The sequence below is a fragment of the Nuphar pumila genome, chromosome 14 (genome assembly GCF_984573655.1).
Source record: "Nuphar pumila chromosome 14, dmNupPumi1.hap1.1, whole genome shotgun sequence".
Classification (NCBI taxonomy): domain Eukaryota; kingdom Viridiplantae; phylum Streptophyta; class Magnoliopsida; order Nymphaeales; family Nymphaeaceae; genus Nuphar; species Nuphar pumila.
Genome location: NC_143262.1, coordinates 23,661,079 through 23,683,401, shown reverse-complemented (window position 1 = coordinate 23,683,401; position 22,323 = coordinate 23,661,079). Strand labels below are relative to the sequence as shown.

General features: G+C 35.9%; 1 protein-coding gene across 4 annotated transcripts in view; it reads left to right on the top strand.

The window, feature by feature from the left end:
- Positions 1 to 22,323, top strand: part of LOC149816632 (uncharacterized) — a 165,381-nt gene that overhangs the window by 40,122 nt on the left and 102,936 nt on the right. For 2 of the 4 annotated variants that reach the window (XM_089987355.1, XM_089987352.1), the window contains exons 2-3: positions 15,907 to 16,021; positions 17,968 to 18,215. In XM_089987355.1, the coding sequence (XP_089843481.1) occupies positions 15,946 to 16,021; positions 17,968 to 18,215 (324 nt within the window). In that variant the 5' untranslated portion in view covers positions 15,907 to 15,945. Of the gene's footprint in view, positions 1 to 14,250; positions 16,022 to 17,967; positions 18,216 to 22,323 lie in introns of those variants that run through there. The other 2 variants (XM_089987353.1, XM_089987354.1) reach the window with 2 other exon arrangements.

Below are 22,323 nucleotides of genomic sequence, written 5' to 3'. Positions count from 1 at the left end.
CCATGTGTTTGAGGGGGGGTGTTAAAATATGATGTATATCTATATATATATATATATATCTATATACATAGATTACGACACATACACATATATATAATATATATATGTCTATGTGTCTATCTATATATATAAATATATATATATTTATTTTGTAAAACCCGATAGGGGTATTTCTGTAATTTCACCCTGTACACGCATATCTTTGATATGCTTTTCTCCTTTTCTTTTTCCTTTATTCTTTTTCCTTTTTTTTGCTTTTTTCTTTTTTGTTTTTATTCACTTGAGTGGGGTCCACATAGAGTCGTTGGACCCCTCCAACGGTCATAAATATGACCGTTGGAGGGGCTCCAACGACTCTATGGGAGCCCCTCCTTGGGTCCCTTGCTGTGTATAAATAAGGGGCTCATCCCCATGTATTTGCTAAGCTTCTCTTGAAGCATTCTATGAAGTGAGATATATTTTTTATCTTCTTTTTGTGCTTGACCACTTTTGTGGTTTATTTTGCCCTTTAGTGGCATCTTGTGTATGTGCGTGCTTCCGTGCTTTCGCTTGGAGACGTTGCTCTTTTCATTTGGCACTTCATTACAAAGAAACCCCTCCTTTGACTGTTTCAGCAAAGGGAAATCAAGAATGATAATGTGCAGCAGAGCACAGGAAATCAAAGGGAAGCACTATAATAGAGAGATTTTGGAAAAGACAGAATGAAAAGGGAATCAAACGATTAATAGGAACAAATTTAATATCTCACGTGAATCAGTTCATGAATTCACGTGAAGAGACGTTAACCCACGATCTGGGAGAAGACCGATGCTTCACGTGAACCAGTTCACGTGAAATGCAGTCAATCCACGATCTGGATTCACATGAATAGAGTACCCGTGAATCACAGATTCACAAAAATATAACTCACGTGAGGTGTGAGTACACAAGAAGATTCAGAAAGGGGGAAAGAAAAGAGGCGAAGGAGAAAGAAGAACAGAAAGAAAATGAGAAGCGAAAAACCTCAATTTTTTTGATCGTTGTCACGAGCCAGAGTTCCTTTTTGACTCTAGAAGGATCTACGCTCTGATACCATGTTAGAATTTCATCTGCACCTGCATTAAGAGAGAAAACAGAGAAAGAGAGGGAGAGAGACGAGAAGAGAAAACCAAAAGGGGCCTCTGCGACTGTCACGATTTCTGTTTTTCAGAAATCGTGACCTAATGCATTGTATAAAGGCACTTAAGTGTACATGGGTCGGGTCGGGTTTTATATAATATCCAAACCCAACCCAGAAAAAGAAATACATTTAAATTTTACACTAATACATAAAATGGAATAAACTTGGGTTTGGTATAGGATCCAGACCCGAAACACTATACACCTTTTTCAAACACATGCATATGAATGTGACATATCATGCACATGGTTGAATTGACATATATAAATATGCATTTGGAAGCATGTTGACCTCATTGCATACATTGCAAGTAGTTATGGTTTTTGCGTATGATGCATCGATGGTCTAAATGAATCATCACAGGCCTGGAAAGCCTTGAGTTTTGGTTGCTCTTTCTTTAATTGTTTAAATGCATCGTAAAAATCACATTTATTTTTATTTGCACTATGTTGCACTGTTCTATGTGTTTCCACGGGCGGGAGTCCCGTGATGGTTTTCCCAGGGGTAGATGCAAGTTTTTGCCTTGTTTTTGCATGTTGAATTGCAAAACTCAAGAATTGGCTTTTAATAAAATGATAATCAATAAGAACAATGTAATATACGTTCTGGGATCTCCCATTTGAAGAATGGGGATCTTAGAGATCTGGTCTTGGGAAAACTGTGAGGATACAAAAACTCTGTGTGCTTTATTTTTGTCTTCTAAACTTGATATTGAGGTTTCTTCTCCTGACCATGGTTTTAGGGAGAGTCCGCCACTTTGCCTGGGGATGATGTATTTGACACAACTGTTGTTGTTTTGGTATACCAAGAAAGTGACACCAGTGGATGCTGTTTTTCATGGTGTCCCTGACATTGGATGTTGTTTTTCAATATTACGATGGATGGTGTTGTTTTCTGATATCGGTCGAGGGCTAAGTTTGAAACTCAGTAATAAAATACAAATTGTGTGTTAAGCTACCGTGAAAACCTAACTTGACCTCAGAGATTTTACCCGTTTAGTGTATCCACGGGCAACAGTAATTAAAAAGAGGAACTTAAATTGTATGTATTTAATAGGGCATGCATATAAAAAAAGAGAAACTTTAATGAAAGATAATGAAATGTTCATGCATTGCATATAAATCATGCATATTTCTGCTATTCATTAGAACATGCATATGTTATTTGTTCCCTTAATTGTTACATGTTGGTGGATGCATGATATTTAATCTCTAATATTTTGCTTACTTAAAATTGTGATATCTGCTATTGCTTAACTAATTATTCATGCTTAGAAATGGTTCCTTGTTGCATGAATGCTTAAATCGAATTATGTAATTGTCATCATTGCATTCCTCTAAATTATTGCATGAAATATTATCTGTATTCTTTAGTTCACTTGTTTCATTAGAAGTACCTGTGCTCATGATTTCGGTTCTGACACCCTACTTTTATGGTTTTTCGCAGCCGCAGATGATTAGTGAAGTCGACTAATTTTTGAGAGTATACGAGGGTCACACTTGCTTCAGACTGCTTCACTTATGGATATAGTGACTCTACTTTTTGTTTCTTTTAGTTCTTTTTATTTTTCTGCAGTTGTTACTTCACTCTTGACTTGAGTATGAAACTGTTATTGATTCATTAAATAAAGAGTTTGGTTATTTGATTACGGATGATAAATGTAAGTTTGTTTGTGGTGTGTGGTTATCCAACTGAAATTGGAACTGTAAGGACCCCAGGTCTATGGGAAGATTTTCGCAACTCTTAAAAAAAAATCTGCATTTGTTTTCAAGGGGTATGAGTTGGGGTCGTTACAGAGACTCCGGTGCTGAGTAACTTGCAATTCTTTTCATTCATACTTCTCGTACAACATCTGCAAGGCATTTAGATAGAATTTCTACTAATAAGGAAATACTTGTTAATAATAATGATTTGATTATTACTACAATTCCCTATCTAACTACCATAATAGACTAACCACAAGTAAATCCTGAATTACCATACTAAGCTAACAACCCTGTGTCATCGGCATCCTAACTCTTTCCTCACTTCACTTTTCCATTTAAGCTTTTAAAGTTACCAAATATTAATTTATTAAAATGCTTTCTGAATTAAAATCCTATCAATTGAAGAAATGATGGAACAAGTCTGTCGTCTCCTTAATGGGATACAACAATATTGAGAAGACGATTATTTCACGTTTAAACATATCTGGGTGGTATCATATATCTGATGGGCCTGCATGCCTGCGTGTAACGACCTCAACTGACTCTCGTAAAACTAATAGATTTTTTTTTCTTTTTTAAACAATTGCGGAAACACACCCAAGTATCCAGGGCATCACAAATTTAATATACCAAACCATAAACTATAACGTGCATTGAATCAACAGAAGAATAAATCAAACTTTATTAATTTAAATTAAAAGTCGAATAGTCTAGAACATCAAAATCGTTCTTGTCATAAGAGCCATCCTGTCAGAACTCAGAAACCAGTCACAAGGCTCGTAGTCTCCAGCTAGTTAGTCAGGACATCACTGAGCATCCGTGCTTGTAAAACAGTTTTAAGAAAACGGGTAAGAATCGAAGTTTTTTGTACGAATTTCTCTAAAAATTCAAACAGTCAAGGAAATAGCATAAACAGATTCATGCATAAATTCAGAGGAATATCACAAAGAATAATTTACCACAATCAACTTACCATTCAAGCATTTAAACAAAATATCATGTAAAATCAAATATTATGTAAAGCCAAATATGCATAAATGCATGAGTTAATGCTGAACAGTAAAGATGCATGATTCAATGCACATGCATAATAATTTATTAAGTTATTTATCAGAGTTGCTTTTGCATGAATGTCCTTATTAGATGCATACAAATTTAATTTTCAATTTTTGTTAAACCCACGGATACATAAAATGGGTACAAATTCTCGAAGTCCAAGTTAAGTTCTCAATTGTACCTTAATACATCATTTATATTTTATTACTGGGTTCCACACTTGTTCCTCGACTGATAACAGAAATCAACATCATCTATCAAAACATTAGAAATCAACATCTAATGCCAGGACATTAAAAAAATAAACTTCCATTGACATCACTTTCTTGGTATATCAATAACTACAACTGAGTCAGCATCACCTCTAGGCAAAGTAGTTGAATCTTACTAAAATCGTGGCTGGGAGGTGAACCACCATATCGGGTTTAATGGTACAATCACACACAGAGTTTTAGTATCCTCACGGTTCTCCAAGACCGCCATCCAAGATTCCCACACTGTGGAAGAGACATCAAGGAAGAGATTAATTAACTGTTTGGTTTTTTTTACTATTTCAAATAAATTTTCAAGTTCTTTACACAAGAACCGTTTTACAAATCAACATGCAAAAACAATTTCGGATCCTGGCCCTCACAATTTAACATTGCAATTACTTTGGAAAACTGTTAAATTTTTATGAATAAATTTTTGCAATGTATAAATAAAATCAATAACAATTGGAGCAACACATGCTTCTGGCCTACACGGTCCGCAATGGTTCACATCTGACCACTAACATATCTCAAAAATAATTTATGCATCTTTGCAAAATTTCAATGAATATGCAACACACTCACGGTTTTCGAACATATTCACAAAGCATATTCAAAATATACAAAATGAATGCACATTAAGCCAAGCATATACACATGCCAATTGATGCTCGCAGAACACATTATCATAATCAATTTCATGCATAAACAACAAAACATGCATATGATCACAGTTATGCAAACATCGAATAAATTTCAGATTCATGCATATGATATGCATAATGGCAAGTCGATCAAATCAAAATCATGTTTATGTATCATCTCAGAAAGAATACATCAAACTCATGTACTCAAACAACTATGCAAAAATTTCTATCAAGCCAACAACTGGGGCTGATCCATGTACATGGGTTGGCCAGGATCTGGCTGATCCATGTACATGATCGAAACCATGTACATGGGTCGGCCAGACCATAAAGAATGCATATACCAGCTTGCAAAACATACTAGCTCTATATACATGAGTATGATACTCGGTAGTCTGAAACTCATACGTATCCCGATACAAGAATACTATCATTACAGAATTTGAATCAAAATAACTACTCAGATGCATGAGCGTATGATCCAGCTAATATAATTCAAAACATCGCATTCAGATGCATGAGCATGTGGCTAGACATATCTGAATCAAACAAAAAGAATCAATTAAACCTGTACATGGCAGATCTAGACCAGATCTGCGAGTATGAGAACTCGGCGGATCTGACCAGATCTACATGTGTAAACACAACAGATCTGAACCAGATCTGTCAATATATGAAAATTGGCAGATTTGAACCAGATCTGTTAATATGAAAATTGGCAGATTTGTCCAGATCTGCATCTGTAAACACGACAGATTTGAACACACACACACATACATATATATGCATGAACAAAACAAAATCTGAACCATATAATATTTTCATAAACATGCTAAAAAAAATAAATCATACAAGGACTGTATGATCAAGAAGGTCGACAAGGCTTATATATATATATATATATATATATATATATATATATATATATATATATATATATATATATATTCGGCATGTATGGAACTCCGCCTGTGTATAACTGTTTAGTTATACACTGCCGGTCCCAAGCCCGGATAAAGGAGGAGGGTTGCGGTAGGCCTGTGACAGCCAACATAAAAACTTTGTCATATCCTATGAAAATGAACCAATATGAGAATTTCGTTGGGGCGTTCCCTACTGAGCGACGCACTGTACTCTCTAGGCCCGGAGGCAGTGATAAATGGGCAAGGGTTGCTAGGTCGTCGCCCAGAAGCGACGCGTTACACCGACGCCCGGGTGTGGTGTCAAATAGGCAAGGGTTCCCTCACTTTGTTGGACGGGTGGGGGTAAAGAAGTTAGTCCAAGACCATAAAATTAGGTTAGCCACTTGGAACATAGGGTCTTTAACTGGTAAGTTGGTAGAGTTAGTAGATGTTATGTATAGGAGAAAGATTGATATTTTATGTCTTCAAGAGACCAAATGGGTAGGTGAGAAAGCTAAAGTGATAGAACCTTGGGGATATAAGATTTGGTATAAAGGAATAAATAGGAATAGGAATGGAGTAGGGATTGTTATGAGTCGTCAGTTTATAGATAATGTAGTTGAGGTCCGTAGGAAGGGTGATAGAATTTTACTTATTAAATTAGTATTAGGTACGGATATTATTAATATTATTAGTGTTTATGCACCTCAAGTAGGTTTAGATGATTCCATTAAGCATCAATTTTGGGAAGATTTAGATGTAGTAGTACAAGGGATATCTTATGGAGAAAAGCTTTTCATCGGCGGTGACCTTAATGGACATGTAGGCATTAGTAGGGATGGATTTGAGAGTATCCATGGAGGCTATGGTATAGGAGAAAGAAATGAAAGTGGAGAAAGGATTTTAGATTTTTGTTTGTCTTATGATATGATCTTAGCAAACACTTGGTTTAGGAAGAGGGAGTCTCACCTAGTAACATTTAAAAGTGGGGTTAATACGAGTCAGATAGATTTTTTCCTACTTAGAAAGAGAGATAGGGGTTGTTGCATCGATTGTAAGGTTATACCGGGAGAAAGTGTAGCTACACAACATAAAGTCTTAATTTTAGATCTTAGAATTAGACAATGCCGCAAAAGGGATAGACATAGGATAGATCCTAGAATTAAGTGGTGGTCACTGAAAGGAGCTAAACAAGGAATGTTTGTAGAGCAGGTAGTTAAGGAAGCTGATTGGTGTCTCGAGGAGGATTCAGAATCAATGTGGAATCAGATAGCGAGTGGCATGAGAAAAGTGACTAAGGAGGTATTGGGTGAGTCTAAAGGCGGTGCACCACTAGGTAAGGATACATCATGGTGGAACAAGGATGTCAAATTAGCTATTAAGGTTAAAAGAGAGTGTTATAGAAATCTAAGTAAGAGTCGTGATAATGAGAATTTGGAGAAGTATATGATAGCAAAGAAGGAAGCTAAAAAAGTTGTTCGAAACGCGAGGGCTAAGGTATATAAGGAGGTTTATGACAAGTTGGATACCAAAGAAGGCGAGAAGGTTATTTATAGGCTTGCAAAGATGAGAGATAGGAAATCGAAGGATTTGGGTATGGTTAGATGTATCAAAGATGAAACGCAAAGGGTTTTAGTCAAAGATGAGGAGATTAAGGAGAGATGGAAAGATTATTTTGATAAGCTATTTAATGATAGTCATGCTCAAGATCTTGGAGACTTCTCCATTCCTTTTCATGAGATAAATCGTGACTTCATGCGCAAGATTCAAAAGAAAGAAATTGCAGAGGCTTTGAAGAAAATGAAATCAAGAAGGGCAGTTGGCCCAGATGGTATACCTATCGAGGCTTGAAAATGCTTGTGAGAGAAAGGTTTAGAATGGTTGACAAATCTTTTTAACTTGATTTGGCGAACAAATAAGATGCCTAATGAGTGGAGGAAGAGTACTTTGGTGCCTTTATATAAGAATAAGGGTGATATACAAGATTGCACAAACTATCGTGGTATAAAACTCATGAGTCATACTATGAAACTTTGGGAGAGGGTGATTGAGTCTAGGTTGAGGAAGATTGTCATGATATCGGAGAATCAATTTGGTTTTATGCCTGGAAGATCAACTATGGAAGCTATACATCTTCTTAGACAACTTATTGAAAGATATAGAGAGAGGAACAAAGATTTGCATATGGTTTTTATTGATTTAGAGAAGGCATACAATAGAGTACCTAGGGACGTTCTCTGGTGGACAATGATGAAGAAAGGTGTTTCTCTCAAGTACATTAGTATAATTAAAGATATGTATGAAGGAGTAGTAACCAATGTCCGCACTTGTGGAGGGGTGACAACCAATTTTCCGATAACGGTTGGGTTACATCAAGGATCTGCTTTAAGCCCTTTCCTATTTGCGATAGTGATGGATGAGCTTACGAGATCAATTCAAGAAAATGTACCGTGGTGTATGTTGTTTGCTGATGATATTGTTTTGATTGATGAGTCTAGAGCTGGGGTTAATGCTAAGTTAGAATTATGGAGACAGACATTGGAAGCTAGAGGTTTTAAGTTGAGTAAGAGTAAGACTGAATATATGGAATGTCGGTTTAATAAGCAACGAAGTAGTGATGGGAGTGTAGTGAAGCTTGGTGAGCAAGAAATACCGGTGAATGATTATTTCAAATATTTGGGATCCATCATTCAAAAGTATGGAGAAATTGATGGAGTTGTAAATCATAGGATAAAGGTTGGGTGGATGAAATGGAAAAGTGCAACTGCAGTGCTGTGCGATCGTAGAATGCCATTGCGGTTGAATGGAAAGTTTTATAGGATGACTATTAGACCCGCTAAATGAGTGTAGCTGAGATGCGGATGCTTAGATGGATGTGTGAAAATACAATAAAAGATAAGATTCGGAACGAGGAGATACGTAAGAAGGTAGGTGTTGCACCCATTGAAAATAAGATGCGAGAGAATCGTTTACGGTGGTTTGGACATATTCGGCGAAGGCCTAATGATGCTCCAGTTAGAAGGTTGGAGAAATGGGAAAATATATTAGTTAAAAGAGGTCGGGGTAGGCCTAGGAAGACTTGGATGGAGATGATAGGAAAGGATATGAATGCTTTGAACCTCACCGAGGACATGACATTGGATAGAAATGATTGGAGGAAAATGATTCATGTGGAAGACCCAAAATGAATTTCTTTTTTGGTTCATATCGCTGACCCCAATTGTTTTGGGATGAAGGCGTAGTTGTTGTTGTTGTTGTTGTATGTATGTATGACCCTAAAAAAATTGACAACATATATTCTGATATATGAATATCAAGCTCGTCAAATCCAAAACTTTATTCATGCCTTTAGATGCAAATCTAATAAAATCAATACACCGAAATACTTCAACCTTTCTGCATGACCAAAAATTTGAACATGTATTCACAAATATATTCAATGGCATACAACAACAACAACAACAACTACGCCTTCATCCCAAAACAATTGGGGTCAGCGATATGAACCAAAAAAGAAATTCATTTTGGGTCTTCCACATGAATCCTTTTCCTCCAATCATTTCTATCCAACGCCATGTCCTCGGTGAGGTTCAAAGCATTCATATCCTTTCCTATCATCTCCATCCAAGTCTTCCTAGGCCTACCCCGACCTCTTTTAACTAATATATTTTCCCATTTCTCCAACCTTCTAACTGGAGCATCATTAGGCCTTCGCCGAATATGTCCAAACCACCGTAAACGATTCTCTCGCATCTTATTTTCAATGGGTGCAACACCTACCTTCTTACGTATCTCCTCGTTCCGAATCTTATCTTTTATTGTATTTTCACACATCCATCTAAGCATCCGCATCTCAGCTACACTCATTTAGCGGGTCTAATAGTCATCCTATAAAACTTTCCATTCAACCGCAATGGCATTCTACGATCGCACAGCACTGCAGTTGCACTTTTCCATTTCATCCACCCAACCTTTATCCTATGATTTACAACTCCATCAATTTCTCCATACTTTTGAATGATGGATCCCAAATATTTGAAATAATCATTCACCGGTATTTCTTGCTCACCAAGCTTCACTACACTCCCATCACTACTTCGTTGCTTATTAAACCGACATTCCATATATTCAGTCTTACTCTTACTCAACTTAAAACCTCTAGCTTCCAATGTCTGTCTCCATAATTCTAACTTAGCATTAACCCCAGCTCTAGACTCATCAATCAAAACAATATCATCAGCAAACAACATACACCACGGTACATTTTCTTGAATTGATCTCGTAAGCTCATCCATCACTATCGCAAATAGGAAAGGGCTTAAAGCAGATCCTTGATGTAACCCAACCGTTATCGGAAAATTGGTTGTCACCCCTCCACAAGTGCGGACATTGGTTACTACTCCTTCATACATATCTTTAATTATACTAATGTACTTGAGAGAAACACCTTTCTTCATCATTGTCCACCAGAGAACGTCCCTAGGTACTCTATTGTATGCCTTCTCTAAATCAATAAAAACCATATGCAAATCTTTGTTCCTCTCTCTATATCTTTCAATAAGTTGTCTAAGAAGATGTATAGCTTCCATAGTTGATCTTCCAGGCATAAAACCAAATTGATTCTCCGATATCATGACAATCTTCCTCAACCTAGACTCAATCACCCTCTCCCAAAGTTTCATAGTATGACTCATGAGTTTTATACCACGATAGTTTGTGCAATCTTGTATATCACCCTTATTCTTATATAAAGGCACCAAAGTACTCTTCCTCCACTCATTAGGCATCTTATTTGTTCGCCAAATCAAGTTAAAAAGATTTGTCAACCATTCTAAACCTTTCTCTCACAAGCATTTTCAAGCCTCGATAGGTATACCATCTGGGCCAACTGCCCTTCTTGATTTCATTTTCTTCAAAGCCTCTGCAATTTCTTTCTTTTGAATCTTGCGCATGAAGTCACGATTTATCTCATGAAAAGGAATGGAGAAGTCTCCAAGATCTTGAGCATGACTATCATTAAATAGCTTATCAAAATAATCTTTCCATCTCTCCTTAATCTCCTCATCTTTGACTAAAACCCTTTGCGTTTCATCTTTGATACATCTAACCATACCCAAATCCTTCGATTTCCTATCTCTCATCTTTGCAAGCCTATAAATAACCTTCTCGCCTTCTTTGGTATCCAACTTGTCATAAACCTCCTTATATACCTTAGCCCTCGCGTTTCGAACAACTTTTTTAGCTTCCTTCTTTGCTATCATATACTTCTCCAAATTCTCATTATCACGACTCTTACTTAGATTTCTATAACACTCTCTTTTAACCTTAATAGCTAATTTGACATCCTTGTTCCACCATGATGTATCCTTACCTAGTGGTGCACCGCCTTTAGACTCACCCAATACCTCCTTAGTCACTTTTCTCATGCCACTCGCTATCTGATTCCACATTGATTCTGAATCCTCCTCGAGACACCAATCAGCTTCCTTAACTACCTGCTCTACAAACATTCCTTGTTTAGCTCCTTTCAGTGACCACCACTTAATTCTAGGATCTATCCTATGTCTATCCCTTTTGCGGCATTGTCTAATTCTAAGATCTAAAATTAAGACTTTATGTTGTGTAGCTACACTTTCTCCCGGTATAACCTTACAATCGATGCAACAACCCCTATCTCTCTTTCTAAGTAGGAAAAAATCTATCTGACTCGTATTAACCCCACTTTTAAATGTTACTAGGTGAGACTCCCTCTTCCTAAACCAAGTGTTTGCTAAGATCATATCATAAGACAAACAAAAATCTAAAATCCTTTCTCCACTTTCATTTCTTTCTCCTATACCATAGCCTCCATGGATACTCTCAAATCCATCCCTACTAATGCCTACATGTCCATTAAGGTCACCGCCGATGAAAAGCTTTTCTCCATAAGATGTCTCTTGTACTACTCCATCTAAATCTTCCCAAAATTGATGCTTAATGGAATCATCTAAACCTACTTGAGGTGCATAAACACTAATAATATTAATAATATCCGTACCTAATACTAATTTAATAAGTAAAATTCTATCACCCTTCCTACGGACCTCAACTACATTATCTATAAACTGACGACTCATAACAATCCCTACTCCATTCCTATTCCTATTTATTCCTGTATACCAAATCTTATATCCCCAAGGTTCTATCACTTTAGCTTTCTCACCTACCCATTTGGTCTCTTGAAGACATAAAATATCAATCTTTCTCCTACACATAACATCTACTAACTCTACCAACTTACCAGTTAAAGACCCTATGTTCCAAGTGGCTAACCTAATTTTATGGTCTTGGACTAACTTCTTTACCCCCACCCGTCCAACAAAGTGAGGGAACCCTTGCCTATTTGACACCACACCCGGGCGCCGGTGTGACGCGTCGCTTCTGGGCGACGACCTAGCAACCCTTGCACATTTATCACTGCCTCCGGGCCTAGAGAGTACAGCGCGTCGCTCAGTAGGGAACGCCCCAACGAAATTCTCATATTGGTTCATTTTCATAGGATATGACAAAGTTTTTATGCTGGCTGTCACAGGCCTACCGCAACCCTCCTCCTTTATCCGGGCTTGGGACCGGCAGTGTATAACTACACAGGCGGAACAATAAAAATTACTAAATCTGATTATATGCATCATATGTATTTTTTGCTATGCATAAGCTATGAAACAGATAATCAACATGCCTATTTTTGGATGAAAAATTGTCAAATCTGAATATGTATATGCCTATACATATTTAGATGCATGAATCAATGATCGATATGTATATTTTAAAATTTTTGATGCTGAAGGGGAAATTGTCATCCATAAAAAGGATAAATCTTCTTACATACATATATATATATTTGACATGATGTATATATATATATACATACATAAAATCAGATTTCCTTCTTTTTTTTTCCTCTAATACCTATACATAAATCGATTTATACGTATTTTTTCCTGTAAGAACTTAGAGAGAAACCCGTACCTTGATCGAAGTTCAGAAAAAGGCCAAAAAAAAAAACTTGATGGATGCCTTAGAAAACTATTTTCTATTTTTTTTTTCTCCTTTTCTTTCTTTTCTTTTCTCTCTTTCTATCTTTTTTTTTTCTCTCTTTCTCCTCACACGAGTTTTGGGTTTTCTCTTCTTTTTTCTCTATCTCACTCTCTCAGTAGAACACGAGTTCTAGAGAGAGGGAGAGACTAGCCCTCTTTTTATAATTTGTTTTGTTTTATTTTCTTAATAGCTTCTAAATGGGGGTGACGTACCCTCTAGAGAGCCTTAGTTAGATAGAGTTCTACTTCACGTAGAACTCTACACTACCTTCTAGACATTATCTTTTAAATTACTTATTTAATTATTTTATTAATGATTTCATTTAATATTATAGAGAATATTCCAAAGGGTGTTGCCCCCCTCTAGAAGACCTCTATAGGGTAGAGTTTCAGGTAGAATTCTACCTCATCCTATTTAAATTTAAAGTTGATTTTAAAGTTTTAAATTGGCCATAGGTGTATTTTGGATCCAGATCTGGATCTAAGATCCAAATTCATATCCAAATCCACATGGATCCTACCTAGACCAGATCCTAGTCGATATGGATCCTGGATTGGGTCTAGATCTATATTAAATTGGATCAAATGAAGCGAATCTAGTCCGATCCAATCTAAAAAAGTACATATTTGAAAAATACGATTTTTAGGCTAACCGTAATCCGATTTCGGAAAAACAGGTTGCCAACGTGATCAGTATTCTAAGGCGGATCTAACGGCGTTTCTACCTAAATTTTGCTCTATTTTAACGGTTAAAAGCAAAAAAAAATCTCAAATTATAATTAGCTCAACTAGGTCTTGTCAGTGGGCTTTGGGCCACGCCTAGACCCAGCTGACGTCACCTATAAAATTAACTATTTTTTCATGATTTTATCGATTTTGAATAAATATATAATTTAAAAAAATATAGCCAGCATATTTATACTGGTTATATTTTGGTTAGTCCACTCAAGTGTATGAATGCAAGCACACATGCTTAGATGGATGTGTGGAAATACAATAAAAGATAAGATTCAGAACTAGGAGATACGTAAGAAGGTAGGTGTTGCACCCATTGAAAATAAGATGCGAGAGAATCGTTTACGGTGGTTTGGACATATTCGGCGAAGGCCTAATGATGCTCCAGTTAGAAGGTTGGAGAAATGGGAAAATATATTAGTTAAAAGAGGTCGGGGTAGGCCTAGGAAGACTTGGATGGAGATGATAGGAAAGGATATGAATGCTTTGAACCTCACCGAGGACATGGCATTGGATAGAAATGATTGGAGGAAAAGGATTCATGTGGAAGACCCAAAATGAATTTCTTTTTTGGTTCATATCGCTGACCCCAATTGTTTTGGGATGAAGGCGTAGTTGTTGTTGTTTGTTGTTGTATATAATTTAAAAAATTATATTTACCGATTTTAAAAATCATGGGAAAATACACGATATTACACTGCGAGTACAGATGCTTATGTGGGTGCATGTGTGCTTGCATTCATACACTTGAGTGGACTAACCAAAATATAACCAGTATAAATATGCTGGCTATAGAACTGGTGAGTCCTCTATACATGTTTGGCTTGAGGAATCATTAGCATGCTGGTAGTCACCTACTATATTATATTTTTCCGTATTTGCATCTCAACAAGTTATATGTATAATATTATTTTGCAAATTTAATTAGAAATTAAAGTTTTGTGAGATAGCATTTGTAAAGATGTTTCGACAACTAAGGCTATACACTATGTAACACAGACTCTTCTAATAGGGCACCGCACCCGCGTCGCACCCACAACCATGTGGGTACTACACTTGGACAGGGCTTCCTTTGTGTCAGGTAAAGTCAACTACACAGGTTCAATTCTGTCCAAAAGTAGATTCAGTTAACCCTAACCAAGTCCAATTTTATCTATATTATATATATAAATACATAAATGCACACACATGCACATAGTGTTAACTTAAAACTGTTAAAAATATATATACCCTCCCCATACCCCCGCACCCAATTTTTTTTAAAGTGCCGCATCCGCACCTGCACCTATGTGACATGCTATACATGTAGAAGTGATTATAAAGGAAACATGTATGGGAAGTGAAAACTTTGGGTTTTCTAAATGAATGTATGCAGTGAATGCACTGCAATTGTAGCTTATCAAATAGACTCATTTATAACAAACAAAATGAAGGACTTTCTCAAGTAAATTACTGTATACAATGAAATATAATATTGTCCTTATTTTAGTACTCGTGTGTTTGGTGGCAAATAAGGTGAAAACATAGTTGCTAAGACGGGAATGGGAATCAAGTAGTACAGGAAGCGGAATCTGGAAGTAGTTCTTTCAAGTTTTTAGAGGATTTGAGAAGTGGGAAGCGAGTTGAAAGCAACATGAGGGAATAATTTAGGAAACAATATATGAAAATGTGTGAACATAAGAATCAGATTCTTGAGGGAATCGGGATTCTCAAACATGAAATCAGATTTCAGTATAAGGGAATTAGTTTCCTCAATGTAGAATGAGGACCCCTGAAAATTGGGGATTTTAGTGAATTGGGATTCCTATGTCATGAGAATTGGGATCCCTAAACATAGAAATCGGAGTTCTTATTACATAAGAATCACAATTTCTATATTTAGGAATCGGGATTCCTATGCAAGCAGCATACTGCTTCATGCTTCCTAGGAAGTGTGGTTCCTACGGGTTCTAATTACTTCTGGCAACTACACATAAAAGAAAGGCTTCTTGTTGTTCTTTGTTAACTTAAAACATCGATAACCAAAAGCATTATCTTGTGGTGCTTTTTGGAAGAAGATAACCATTAAAAACTAAATGTGTAAAGGTTCACCTATTATTAGCTTCATACACTTGGGCGAGCTTTCATTAGCTTTTAGGAAGTAGATTCTACCTTTGAAAGCTACTTGTATGAGTGTTCTCGTAGGCTTTATGACTATTTTCAGCTTCAAGTCTGTTCAATGTTTTTTTTTTCCTTTTGTTTTTTATATTGGCTAATTTTCCTTCCTATTTTCGTGTCCTGTTCATATAGTTTTGAATCCTCAGGAATGTTGCAATTAGCAGCTTGTTTGTGTTTTATGTGGATGTTACTTACATTAATTAATTCTCTCTTGCAGATATCTTTTTCTTGATGAGATCAGTGCTCAAAAACTGGGATGAATAACGTATTTGACAGTCAGATATTAGCTGAAAAGCTTTCTAAGCTCAACAATACACAGCAAAGCATTGAAAGTATCCTTTGCTTAGATTACCATGTATATGATGCTTAAATGACAGTGGAATATACCATTTACCCTAGGCAAACTCTTTGCATAGGATTTTGGTTTAATTTGAATTTTATGTGGTTTACTTTTTGTACTTGATTGCCAATGTTGCCCTTTTTATCATTTCTCATTGCATTAACAAATCTTTTGGATCATGATCTAGATTACATGGGCTGTATAGTTTCTTTGGTGGCTTCGATTGCAAGATAACACAATGGCCTTATTTATATTTAGTTGCATAGACAGTATGGTCATGACCTATGTCACACGGACTCGGCTAAGGAGGCACCGCACCCGAGTCGACACGCCCCGACACGGGTGCGGACACGGGTGCGGCTTCGGACTCGGTCAACGCCGAGTCGGACTCGGTCAACGAGTCAAGGCTGAGTTTGTCCACTTTTTGGACTCGGTCAACTTTGACAGAGTCTATTTTTTAGGAAAAAAATGTATAAAAACTAAAAAATTTATCTTTTATATATTTTTTTTAAAATATATATACTTTTAGAATCCAGACTGCACAGTCTTCACCAGACTGTGCTCTGCACAGTCTTTACCAGTCTGTGCTCTGCATAGTCTTTACCAAGACTGTGTCTTTACCAGACTGTGCTCAGCACAGTCTTTACCAGACTGTGCTCAGCACAGTCTTTACCAAGACTGTGCTCAGTACAGTCTTTACCAGACTCTGCTCAGTACAGTCTTGGTCTTAGATATATTTTTTTTAAATATATATATATATATATATAGATATATTAAAAAAAACTATATATATATATATATATATATATATATATATATATATATATATATATACCCGTGTCCCCGTGTCCAATTTTTTTGAAATTGAGCCGCACCCGTGTCGCACCCGCACCCGCACCCGCACCCATGTGACATAGGTCATGACAGTGACACACATGGCATGATATGAGGACATGGCCACATATTTGTATTATGTGAAAAGACAGAATCCTTAATGAAAAGCAATAAAACGTAAATATAATTATAATCTTAACCATTCAAATTTTTGAAAAATCAGTTCTAAGACATCATGATTAATAAATATTACATGATAAATCTAAGTCAAAAAAATGAAATTTTACATAATGAATGTAGAAAAAAAAACTACAAAATAATGGATTAAGGTCATAAAAAACATAAATGAAGTTAGGGACACAGTATTGACCATTCCTCATGTAGGTGATTGTGTGCATGAATTGTCGTGGCATGTTTATTGTGTGTGTTGATGGCTTGTCATCTTGACATGCGATTGCATGCTAAGTGAAGTGCTACATCACATAAGATACTCATAATTGTGGTGAAAGGATCAAAAGCATGTAAAGTAGCTCGGCCTAGTTCTTTATGGTTGGTCCATGACATAAATGCTTCAATTGCAACAATGCCATCTTTCTATCCTGCTTTAGATTATGTAAGAACAAAGAAAAAAAATATCAATGTCAATAAGTAGTACAGCCTAGTTTTTCATTGTTAGACAATTTGATGTTTCAAATTACAAAATTACCATCACCTAATAATTCTTGTAAATCTATGGTATATACTGAGATTATTCTGTATCCAATCCCATCACATGAATAAACCTCTGATGCAATATTGTTCTGCCATTTTGTCTCCCCTGAGTTTATCCTTACTCTTTAAGTGGCTGCTGTTTTTTTTTCTGAGGAATCTAAGTGGCTGCCGTTGATGTCATACTTTGCCAAAAACATGTTGCTTACTTTTCCTTTATTATGATGCTATCTGGTGTAAGTCAAGTATTGTTGCTCGGTGAAGTCATTAATAGCTTTGAGAAGGATGCTTTAATTACAACTCTTTGTCTGAAATTTGTCAACGTTTGTTGAACAAGTTACAAAAAATGGCTATTTGTTGGTATTAATTATACTTGTTGTCTTAACGTTCATGTAGCACTGTCACACTGGTGTATTTTTCATCGAAAGAAAGCTAAATTGGTTGTTGAAACATGGGAAAAGCAGTTTAATAGCTCAGAGAAAGAACAGAGGATTTCTTTTTTGTATCTTGCAAATGACATACTGCAAAATAGCAGGCGTAAAGGATTTGAATTTGTTGGTGAGTTTTGGAAGGTCCTTCCTGCAGCGCTCAAAGCTGTTTTTGAGAGTGGTGATGATCGTGGAAAGACTGTGGTTACTAGACTGGTCTCTCTCTCTCTCTCTCCCCTTTTCTATATGGGCTTTTCTTTACACCAGAACTCATATTTGATCTGTATTTAGTACCTGGTGCAAGTGCTTATCCATTTCATTAGCACAAAAACACAAAATTTCTTAAATAATTCAAAGTCATCATCCTACATCTGCTGTTGAGAAGGCTTTGTTCTTTTTGAAATAACTACCACACTTCTGGAGAGAACCATAAGACCTTATGGCATTTCAACCCTTTAGCTTTCTTTGGTTTTGAATTATTAGCATAATGTAACTTTCTTTATCCTTTCCATATGATGGTATTTGTAACTCTTAATTGTTAAATTGTATATATCCGTATATATATTGTAGATGTATATAATATATATGGTGCATATTTATATATGCATACCAATATATGTATATGTATTATGTACATATATACATATGAATATATATGTGTACTATATACATGTATATATATAGTTAATATTGTAACTATAGTTTCTTTTCTTTTTCTTTTTAGTTCTTTTTGAACTAGTCAACATAAAGTTGACTAGTCAATAGAGACATTGGAACTGGTCCAACGACTCTATTTAGAGCCATTGGACCAGCTCCAATGTCTCTATTGTGGTTCCCATGTTGTATATAAATAGGGTGAACCCCCTCTCTCATTGTAATGCTTCTTGCATATTTTGAACATCAATAAAATATTATTTTTATATTTTGTGAGCCTCTTTTGTGTGCCCTTTTGTGGGTTTTGTGAGAGATCTTTTGTGGCTCTTTTGTATGTCCACTTTGGCGATTTGGTTGACTTTGTTGGAGGCTCTCATTTCTTTTCATGGTATCAGAGCTTGGTGGTTCTAAGTGTAATGAAATATTGCGGAAATATAAAGAGTGCTTATAAGCACTTACAACAATGAATAAAAGAGACAATATCACAAGTCCGCTAAGGGACAATACAAACACAAGCCTTTAAGAAGGCAACAATATAAAAAGCTTCTTATTAAAAAAAGAGAGAGCTCTCAAGAATGAATACATACAAGCTATGTCACACGGACTCGGCTCCAAGGTCGCCGCACCCGTGTCGACACGCACCGACACGGGTGCGGCTCGGACTCGGTCAACCCGACCCTGGGTGTGGTCAACGCACCCAGGGTCATTTTGGTCCATTTTTTGGAATTTTTTTTTTTGAATTTTTTTTTAAATTTTCTGGGCTACAGCTGTAAGGAAAAAAACCCATCACAACTAAAAAACCTGTACACTTTCAAGTTTTAAGTACAGAATGGGCACAACTCAAGTTTTTGTGGTTTTTTCCTGTATGAAGAAAGTGAATTATTACAGTGTATGAAGTGCCCAAAAGTGAATTATTCCTGTATGAAGAAAGTGTACAGAATGCCTTCACAACTCATCACCTGTCCCCTAATGGGCACAACTTTGACCGAGTCTTATATATATATATTTTTATTTTTTTTTAATATATATATAGCCGAGTCCCCGTGTCCAAAATTTTTGAAATTGCGCCGCACCCGTGTCGCACCCGCACCCGCACCCGCACCCGCACCCATGTGACATAGCATACAAGGGGTTCACCCCTATTTATACAAGAGGGAGTGAAAGGAAAAGGAAGGCCAAGGGCCTCAAAAGAAGAGCCCAAAAGGGGGCTCCCATGGAGTCGTTGGGAGCCCCCAACGGTCACATTTGTGACCGTTGGGGGCTCCAACGACTCTATGGTTGGAGCCTTTTTTGGTTTCTAAAAAATACAAAAAAAGAAAAACAAAGAATAAAAAAAGAAATTACATTTTAACAAAAAATAAAAATAGTTGTTTTCTAAAACAACTATGTGAAATTACAAAAATACCCCTATCGAGTATTGATGTAATATATATATATATATATATATATATATATATATATATATATATATATATATATATATATATATATATATATATATATATATATATATATATATATATATATATATGGAGTACATTTTAACACTAAGCTCCTTGTTGATGTGCGTGGGATCATGGTTACACACTTGAAGATTTAAGTCCAAGTGTTAGTGTGATCCATTGGTGGTGCTAAGATCAGTGTTGCCATTACTTCATATTTTTTTGAGGAGTGATCGTGCTTGTTTCTATTTATCCTTCTTCTCTATATCTTTTTTCACTCATTCTCTTTATTTCTCTTTTTGCCACCATTGTAAAATGGATGACAAAGAAAGTGTCACCATTATGCCTGTGAAACTTAATGATTCTATTCTAACTATGTAATTGAGATACCTCATAGCCCATTCACAATGACATGGTGTTCAATTATAAAGAACTATATTTGGGGGAAGGGGTTATGGGGATTAGTGGGAGCCTAAATTAGTCCTCACCTATGTAACACAGACTTTTCTAACAGGGCAACTCACCCGCACTGCTGCCGGTGTGACACTTGGTCATGACTGGCTTTTTGTTAGGTGACGTGACATTGAGGTTCATTTCTGTCCAAAAGTAGATTTGGTTAACCCTAACCAAGTCCAGTTTTTATATATATATATCCCCACCTATGTAGTCAAAGGCCCCGACTAGTCCGCCTAGTTGGTTAGGCATAAGTAAAACGCCTAGGCTTTGCAATTCCTAGGTGGGTACCTTAAAAGGTACCAATTTTGCTGGCTAGGCAACGACTAAGACGCTAGTAGCTGCCTCCGCCTAGGCACAAGGACAATTTATTTATTTATTATTCTTATATATATTGTTATCTTTTTGTATATATATATAATTATATATATCTGCGTATGTGTGTGTTTGTGTGATTTGTTATGTGAAATCATGAAAGCATGCTTTGTTATCACATTTATATATGTGTGTGTGCTACTTTGTTTTTGGGGTTTTTTCTATGAAACATTGAAAGCATGCATTTTTCTATAGTCCTAAAAGCATGTTTAGTATTATGAATTATGTAACATGTTATTTGTATATATGTGTGTTATTGTGCTTTTGTGAAAGGTTGAAAGTATAATTTGTTGATTATACTATTACTGATTGAAATATATATATATATATATATATATATATATATATATATATATATATAATGTTTTTATATTTATATTTGTGTGTGTGTACAATTATATATATGTATATTTTGGTTATGTATATTAATATATTTTGTGAAAGCATGTGTAATTTTGTACTTATGTAATGAAAACATCTTATTAGTAAAATAATGAAACATATTTTTATGTATACTTTGTGTATTTTTTTATATTTTAGTTGAGGTACCAACTAGTCCTTTCTAGTCCTGGACTAATCTTTTTAGGGGTCTACCAACTAGGCACCACCTAGTGCTTTTGACTACATAGATCCGCACACCTGCTCACAAGTGTTTTGAAATTATTGTGTCGCACATTTCACACCTATGTGACATAGGTTCTCACTAAGGTAGAGAATGAGAAAGAAGTTCCTCTTAAGGATGGTGACAGAATTAAAGCCCTTGCTACTTAAGAGAAAAAATGGAATGAGTGGATGATAAACATACCAAGATCATGTCTTGCTCATTAGTAGTGTTGATATCAAGAAATGCCCAAGTCTTGCAAAATTTGATCATGCAAATAAAGTTTGAGAATACCTTACAAAATATTTTTTTTCTTAAGTATATTGCACGTGTGCAACTTACAAGATAAAATTCAGACTATGACTCAAGAGGATAGAAGCATTAGAGAATTTTATAGTGAGTTATTCGATATTTGGAAAGAGTTGACTCTTCTTGAGCCAAGATGGCATTGCCCCGAGAATATAAATCTCCGTAAAAAACAAATGGATGCAGAACATTTCTATCAATTTGTGAATGGTTTAAGACCAAAATTTTAGTCCACAAAATCAACCCTTCTTCATAGAGGGAAAGTTCCTTCTATTTAGGGCACAATTGAAGAATTAAGCATGGAAGAAAATAGTGTTAAAAGGTGAGTGATGATGACTCGGTACTAGCCATATGTAGGTCAAAAAACTATGTTCGTACCTACAAACCACCTCACTATGGAAAGCAAAGCAATGAGTATTATAGAAAACAAAGCAATGAGTATGAAAAAAAATATTATGTCATTATTGCCATGAACTCGATCATATCAAAACAT